Source organism: Quercus suber, unplaced genomic scaffold (assembly GCF_002906115.3).
Source record: "Quercus suber isolate HL8 unplaced genomic scaffold, Cork oak 2.0 scaffold_229, whole genome shotgun sequence".
Classification (NCBI taxonomy): domain Eukaryota; kingdom Viridiplantae; phylum Streptophyta; class Magnoliopsida; order Fagales; family Fagaceae; genus Quercus; species Quercus suber.
The window spans coordinates 673,740-682,215 of NW_027069687.1; the positions used below are offsets into that span (position 1 = coordinate 673,740).

The following is an 8,476-nucleotide window of genomic DNA, read 5'->3' on the forward strand; positions in this document are numbered from 1 at the left end:
TCAACCAGCAGGAGCTCTTCTTATCCCTTAAGAGGGATATAGCCATGGTAAATAAACTCATTCTCTTAATTTAGGTTCTATTTTTAATTTGCTCTACTCCCTTTCTCCATCCTATGTCGAAAATGTTGTCATGCAGATTACTCAGCAAATCTACGTGGCCGAGGAGTGGAACAGGAAGTCCTACCTCGAGGCTCAAGCAGCAGTCCAGTCTCAATCCGAGGCAAAGAAAGCTTTTGGCCAGCTGAAGGAGGAATACACTTGCGCGTCCGAGCAGCTTAAAATCGTGACCAGGCAGAGGGAAAACTACAAGGCCGGTCTCCAAACCACCGAGAACCAGGCCGAGGAGCAGCGTAAACAATTGCGCGCGTCAGAAATCAACCTAGCGACCGAAAGGGAGCTGGTAAAGGGTCTCAGGGCTAAACTCCAAAAAGCCAGGGAGGGCGCCTGAGCAGCCGAGCAGGATGTTCAACTGGCCAAGGAGTCAGTTGAAACTGAGAGAAAAGCGGCATATCAGCTGGGAGTGGATGAGATTGGGAAGCTGCTTACGGAGCAATTTGCTTCGGCTGCTAGTGAGTACTGCGACGTAACCTGGCAAAAGGCACTGGACGTCGCTGGGGTCCCTTCAGACGCTCCCCTGAGGCTACCTGAGAGCATATACTATGATCCAGAGATTCGAGAGCTCCTAGAGACTGACCCTCCTCCTGCTCCACAGCTTTTTGAGGCTACGGAGCAAAGCTTAGTTAGTGTAGCTTCCCCATCTGCCCTTGATGCACCCAGAGAGGCTGGTCAGCCAGTTGAACCAGCCAAAGACAGAGGTCAAGGGTTGGACAAAAAGAAGACTCCTGCTGAGTCCCAGAGCCAGGCCCTAGAAGCTGCTGCTCAGACAGGCCAGGTTGCTGACCCTGTGGTCCCTTCAGCTCAAGAGTAGATACATAAGACCCCTTTTTTTTGTGTTTTTCTTTTTATGAGAGGTTGTAAGCTACTCTTTTTATTAATGAAGCAGTTTCTCCTTCGCATTTATTTGCTTTGCTGCGTGTAATACAACTTACTATTATTATTAAAGTCCTGTACTTTAACTTTATTGTGATCCTGATATCATGTTAACAACGTGCATGACTAAGATTGGTATTAGAAAGGGGCAGAATGTATGAGAACTATTACTAAACAACGAAAACTACAGGGGTTATAGTAAAAAGCTCCACAAGCCTTTCCAAATGTGCACAAAAGAATAAGAGGCAATATAGGTTAGGTTTAATTTAAACACATTCGGGAATCTCAATCATGGCTCATCAGAGAGTGATATTTCAATAGAAACCGTTACATTGGATTTAGATTCAAGCAGTCAGATAGCTGTGAGAGAGTGTTAACTTACTCAAGTCGTCTGGTCCAAGGACTACGGTCATAACTAGATTTAAATTTAAACACTTAACGAAATTGTAATAGAGTGCTAACTAACCCATATCATCTGGTCTGAGGACTACAGGCATGAATGGATTTAAGTTTAAACACCTAAAGGAATCGTAACAGAGTGCTAACTAACCCATATCATCTGGTCCGAGGACTACAGGCATGAATGGATTTAAGTTTAAGCACTTAAAGGAATCGTAACAGAGTGCTAACTAACCCATATCATCTAGTGCGAGGACTACAGGCATGAATGGATTTAAGTTTAAACACCTAAAGGAATCGTAACAGAGTGCTAACTAACCCATATCATCTGGTCCGAGGACTACAGGCATGAATGGATTTAAGTTTAAGCACTTAAAGGAATCGTAACAGAGTGCTAACTAACCCATATCATCTAGTGCGAGGACTACAGGCATGAATGGATTTAAGTTTAAACACTTAAAGGAATCGTAACAGAGTGCTAACTAACCCATATCATCTGGTCCGAGGACTACAGGCATGAATGGATTTAAGTTTAAACACTTAAAGGAATCGTAACAGAGTGCTAACTAACCCATATCATCTAGTCCGAGGACTACAGGCATGAATGGATTTAATTTTAAACACATAAAGGAATCGTAACAGAGTGCTAACTAACCTATATCATCTGGTCCAAGGACTACAGGCATGAATGGATTTAAGTTTAAACACATAAAGAAATCGTAACAGAGTGCTAACTAACCCATATCATCTGGTCCGAGGACTACAGGCATGAATGGATTTAAGTTTAAACACTTAAAGGAATCGTAACAGAGTGCTAACTAACCCACATCATCTGGTCCGAGGACTACAGGCATGAATGGATTTAAGTTTAAACACATAAAGGAATCATAACAGAGTGCTAACTAACCCATATCATTTGGTCTGAGCACTACAGGCATGAATAGATTTAAGTTTAAACACATAAAGGAATCGTAACAGAGTGCTAACTAACCCATATCATCTGGTCTGAAGACTACAGGCATGAATGGATTTAAGTTTAAACACTTAAAGCAATCGTAACAGAGTGCTAACTAACCCATATCATCTAGTCCGAGGACTACAAGCATGAATGGATTTAAGTTTAAACACTTAAAGGAATCGTAATAGAGTGCTAACTAACTCATATCATCTAGTCCGAGAACTACAGGCATGAATGGATTTAAGTTTAAACACATAAAGGAATCGTAACATAGTGCTAACTAACCCATATCATCTGGTCTGAGGACTACAGACATGAATGGATTTAAGTTTAAACACTTAAAGGAACTGTAACAGATCGATATGCTGATTAAAAGAAAAGTTTGATTAATAATAATACATTTTAAGGTTATTTACATTCCACGAGCGTGGTATCACATGGTTATCCAGGTCTTCAAGGAAATATTCCCCAATGCCAGCTCCAGAAGTAATACGATATGGCCCTTCCCAATTAGGCCCTAATTTTCCCCAAACTGGGTTCTTTGCAGTGCCAACCACCTTTCTTAGTACCAGATTACTAGGTTCTAGAGGTCTGAGCCTTACGTTGGCGTCGTAACCCTGTCTAAACTTTTGTTGGTAATGCGTTAATCGGACCATTGCATTCTCCCTCCTTTCATCAATTAGGTCCAAACTCTTCTCTAGCTGTTCTTTGTTACCTGTCGGACTGAACGAGCTAGTTCTCAGTGTCAGGAATCCAGTTTTCAAAGGTATGACAGCTTCAGCCCCGTAAGTCATTGAGAAGGGGGTCTTTCCAGTAGACCTATGTGGAGTGGTTCTGTAAGCCCAAAGCACTTGTGGCAATTCTTCTACTCATTTACCCTTCGCGTCATCTAATCTCTTTTTTGAGCCATTCACAATGACCTTGTTGACAGCTTCTGCCTGGCCATTGCCCTGGGGATAAGCTGGGGTGGAGTACCTATTTATGATTCCCAGCTCGCTAGAATAGCTCTTAAATGCTTTGCTATCAAACTGCAGGCCATTGTCCGAGATGAGAGCATTTAAGACTCCAAATCGAGTAACTATACTCTTCCATACAAACCTTTGCACGTCTATGTCTCGGATGTTGGCAAGAGGTTCTGCTTCGACCCACTTGGTGAAGTAGTCAGTACCGACCAGCAGATATTTCTTGTTTCCTGCAGCCTTAGGGAATGGTCCCACAATATCCAAGCCCCATTGGGCGAAAGGCCATGGGCTGGATAGCGAGTTGAGAGTCCCCCTTGGCTGATGAATGTGTGGGGCAAATCGCTGACACTGATTACATTTTTTAACATAGTCCAGGGCTTCTTTTTGCATGTTTGGCCACTAATAACCTTGAGTGATGGCTCGGTGAGCCAAGGATCTACCTCCAATGTGGCTTCCACAGATTCCTTCATGCAGTTCCTCTAATAACAACTCAGCCTTTTCAGGATGCATACACAACAAGTACGGTCCTGAATAGGAACGTTTGTATAGTTTCTGATCCTCAAACAACCAGAACCTGCCTGCTTTCCTCTGAATTTTATCGGCTTCTCCCTTCTCTTCAAGCAAGATATCTTCCTTTAGAAACTTAACTAAAGGGTCCATCCAACTGGGTCCAGCCTTGACCTGATGCACTTGAACTACTTCTTTTCCTACTTTGGTAGGTTTATGCAAGTCCTTGACGAGGATAACTCTTGGCAAATCTTGTGCCGAAGAGGTGGCTAAAGTGGCCAAGGAGTTAGCGTGTGAGTTATTATTCCTGGGAATATGCAGCAAGTTGAAAGACTCGAACCCTGACTGCAGATGTTTGACTCGGCTCAAGTATCCCTGCATTCTATCGTCCTTTGCCTCAAACTCCCCCTGTACTTGACCCACGATCAGCCTTGGGTCTGAGAATACCTTTACTGCTTTTCCCCTCATCTTTTGGACCATACTCATCCCCATCAATAGGGCTTCGTATTCCGCCTCATTATTTGTTGCTGAGAAGCCCAACCTTAATGCTTTTTCAATAATGATTCCCTCGGGGGATATCAGCACTAGCCCTATTCCAGAGCCTCTCTGATTTGCAGCACCATCCATGTACGCCTCCCAATGGGAAGGGCCTTGTTGGGAAATCATGCCAACCGATTTTTCATCTACTTCTGATGTCAGCTTTACTTCTTCTAGTCGGGGCTCCGTGACCTCGGCTACCAAATCAACAAACACCTAGCCCTTGACCGAGGTGCGTGGCATATACTTGATATCAAAAGCCCCTAGGATCGTCCCCCATTTTGCAATTCTTCCAGTGTAGTCTGCACTTCGGAGTATAGCCCTGAGCGGAAGCTGGGTGAGGACGACGACCGTATGGGCTTGGAAATAATGTGGGAGCTTTCGTGTACCGAGCACCACTGCTAAAATAGCATTTTCCAACGGTAAATAATGGACCTCGGCTTCATGCAACGACTTGCTTACACAATAAACGGGTTTCTGCACACCGCCATCTGTTCGGATCAGTACCAAGCTTACAGCATGGGTAGCTACAGCGATATACGCAAACAAGACCTCGTCGGGCTCAGGGCTGGACATGATTGGTGGTCGAGCTAGATAATCTTTCAACTGTTGGAAGGCCACAGCACACTCTTCTATCCACTCGAACCCTTTCCACTTGTTAATCAGGGGAAAGAAGGGCCGACACCTATCCACTGATCGAAGATAAATCGATTCAGGGCTGCCGTCATCCCTGTCAGTTTCTGAACCTCCTTGGGATTTCGAGGAGCTTGCAACTCATTGATGGCCCTTATCTGATCAGGGTTGACCTTAATTCCCCTGTGAGTCATCATATATCCCATAAACTTGCCTGACCCCACACCAAACGAGCACTTAGCAGCGTTCAAGCGTAGCTTGTACCTCTTGAGAACTTCAAAGGTGCTTTCCAGGTCCTTCACGTGCTCGGCCACCACTTTGTTCTTCACCACCATGTCATCTATATAAATCTCAATATTTCTTCCCAGCTGTGGTTCAAACATCCTCGTCATCATCCTTTGGTAAGTAGAACTCGCATTTTTTAAATCGAACGGCATCACCTTATAGTGGTAGTTACCCGTGGGAGTCACAAAAGCAGTCTTCTCTTGGTCTTCCAGGGCTAAGGGTATCTGATGATAGCCTTGGAATGCATCCAAGAAGCTCATTCGGGGGTGTCGGACGGTGGCATCTACTAGCCGATCGATTTTAGGCATGGGGAATGGATCTTTAGGGCATGCCTTATTTAAGTCGGTGAAGTCCACACATACTCGCCATTTCCCGCTCTTCTTCTTCACCACCACAATATTTGCTAACCACTCTGGGTAGAAAACCTCTTTAATAGCCCCAGCTTGTTTGAACTTTGCTACTTCTTCTCTGACTGCTTCAGCGTGTTCCTTAGATAGACGCCGAGGAGGTTGCTTCTTATGGGTGATCATGGGGTTTACTTTCAAATGGTGGCATATAAATTTCAGATCCACTCCAGGGGCTTCATAAGCGTTCCAAGCGGATACGTCGAGGTTTTCCTTGAGAAGTTGCACTAACTCCTCTTTTTCTTGCAACGGCAATTTGGATCCGAGTTGAAAGAATTTTTCGAGATTATCCCCAATGATGACTTTTGTCAAATCTTCGCACCCTGCGCCTTTGTCTGGATCTTTAGTGGGCGATGATTGGTGCTTTGGTTGCTATAAGCCCCTAGTTGACGACTCGGCTCCTGGCTCATGTTGAATGGCAGCCACTAAGCATTGTCTAGCTATGGATTGATCCCCTCGGATTTCGCAAACCCGGCCTTCGGATGGGTATTTGATTTTCTGATGCAAGGTGGAAGAAATCGCCCCTAGTGCATGAAGCCAAGGTCTGGCTACAATTGCCGTATAAGGTGAAAAGACATCCACAACTATGAAATCCACCTCCACCACCTCTGAGCCAGTCTGCACAGGTAGTCGTATTTGGCCTTTTGGGGTAACAACTCTTCCTTCGAAACGGATCAGCGAAGAAGTATATGGTGTCAAGTCACTAAGTTTGAGGTTCAGCCCTCTGTAGAGATCAGGGTACATTATTTCTGTAGCGCTACCTTGGTCAACCATCACCCGTTTCACATCATACCCCCCAATTCTGAGGGTGACGACTAACGCATCATCATGAGGCTGGACAGTGCCCACCTTGTCTGCGTTCGAGAAACCTAAAACTAGTTGATCATCCAGTTTGCACCTCTTCGGACCTGGGCCAGATTCCCCCGCAGGTAACTGATCCACCGACATGACCTTGGATGGCCAGGATCCTGTTCTCCCTGGGGCTGCAAAGATAACATTGATAGTTCCCAGAGGGGATTTTAGAGGATCGTCCCTTCGGGACTCCGCACTCATCAGACCTCCTCGGCCATCGGTGTGATGTAGGAGATGTCGCAGTTTCCCTTTGCCGACTAGTTGTTCCAAATGAACCCACAAGTTCCTGCAGTCCTTAGTCGTGTGCCCATGATCCTGGTGGTATTGGCAGTAGAGATTACGATTACGTCTGTCAGGATTCCCTGCCATCTTGTTCGGCCACTTGAAGAACGGCTCGTTCTTGACTTTTTCTAAAACTTGATGGACCAAGTCTCTGAATACGGTGTTGACAGTCTAGGGATTGGCTGCTCCTAGCTGCGCAAGAAAATCTCTCTTCGGTTTGCTGTTGGTGCATCGATCCGACTTGAAATCCCTCCTCTCCTAGGGGATAACCTTCTCCTTGCCTTTTCCTTGTTGTTGGTCTTCTTCAACTCTCTTATACTTCTCAATGCGGTTCATTAGCTGACGCATGCTAGTAACGGGTTTACCAGATAAGGATGTCCTTAAACCATGATCAGTAGGGAGGCCGAGCTTAAACGTTTCTAGGGCCATTGCATCAAAATTGCCCTCCATGTCATTAAACATCTCCCAATATCTGTCCGAATACACCTTCAGTGTCTCTCCTTCCTGCATGCTCAAAGACAGTAGAGAAGACAAAGGTCGGGCCATTCTTCGGCAGGTGACAAATCGTGAACCAAAAGCTTGGGTGAGCTCTTTGAAAGAGCTGATGGAATTTGGGTTCAGCCCATCGAACCACCTCATGGCAACTGGCCCAAGACTGGAAGGGAAGACCGTACACATCAACGCTTCGTCCTTGGAGTAGACAGTCATCCTTTGGTTAAAATGACTCACATGTTCCACGGGGTCTGTTTTACCGTTGTAGATGGTGAACGTTGGTTGATTAAAACGTTGAGGAAGTCTCGCCTCTTCAATCCTGCGCGTGAAGGGTGACCTAGAAATCTGGTTTAGAGCCCTGCTCATGGCGTGGTTTCCCACGTCTCCATGTGGTGGACTTCTGCGTTGCACCTTGCAATGAGATTCTTCTTCATAGGTATAGGACTCGCTGGCCGGTGTCCTGGATTTATGTTGATAAGTGACGTCCGACTTGTCCTCAGGGTCCTCATTAGAGTACAAGGGAGCCCATTTCCTCTTTGCATGGCGTAACTCCCTTTTTAGCTTTTCAATCTCCCGCTGTAAATCTCGGTTCTTCTCTGCATGGGACATGTGACTCCCCTCATGTGATTGGTTCTGACCAGAGGGCACGGTGTGCACGCTACCCTCGCGGTCCTGTCTCCCCTCTAGGTTAAGAAAGGGGTCAACGTGCTGAGATGCCCTAGACTCCACTTCTTGTTGACCGTGTCCAGCCATCACCTACTGTTGTCTCCACCCCTGCACAAGCTCTCCCCATAGACGGCGCCAATTGTAGGGTCTCTTTTTGTAACCCAAGCCCAAAAGATATGGGTTGAAGGCCCAACGAACCTAGGACAATAAATTTGTAGAGAGTGGGCGAAAGAGCTAGGCTGGTTATGAAGTAAACAATGGTTGGCTAGGTTAATTGCAGTGATGATAACGTGAAATGATGCCTGAACAACTCCATGAATGAATGTTCGAAGAGATGTTTTATTAAGTGAACAGTGATTACAACATTCAGAGCTACAGTAAAGCTTTTCTCTCTTTTTCTCTCTCTTCCGTCCCCCTATTATCAGGGACCCCTCCTCTTTATATAGCATCCTCTCCTATCATCTCCATCGTCCACCTGTTCTTCATCTGCGTATCTAATCAAGTGCATG

The 8,476-nt window shown here is 45.5% G+C and overlaps 1 protein-coding gene across 1 annotated transcript; it reads right to left on the minus strand.

The window, feature by feature from the left end:
- Positions 1-6,047: 6,047 nt before the first annotated feature.
- Positions 6,048-6,896, minus strand: LOC136070383 (uncharacterized). The gene has a single exon (XM_065780270.1). It carries the CDS (start codon positions 6,894-6,896, stop codon positions 6,048-6,050), a length of 849 nt encoding a protein of 282 aa, XP_065636342.1.
- Between the last annotated feature and the right edge of the window lie 1,580 nt (positions 6,897-8,476).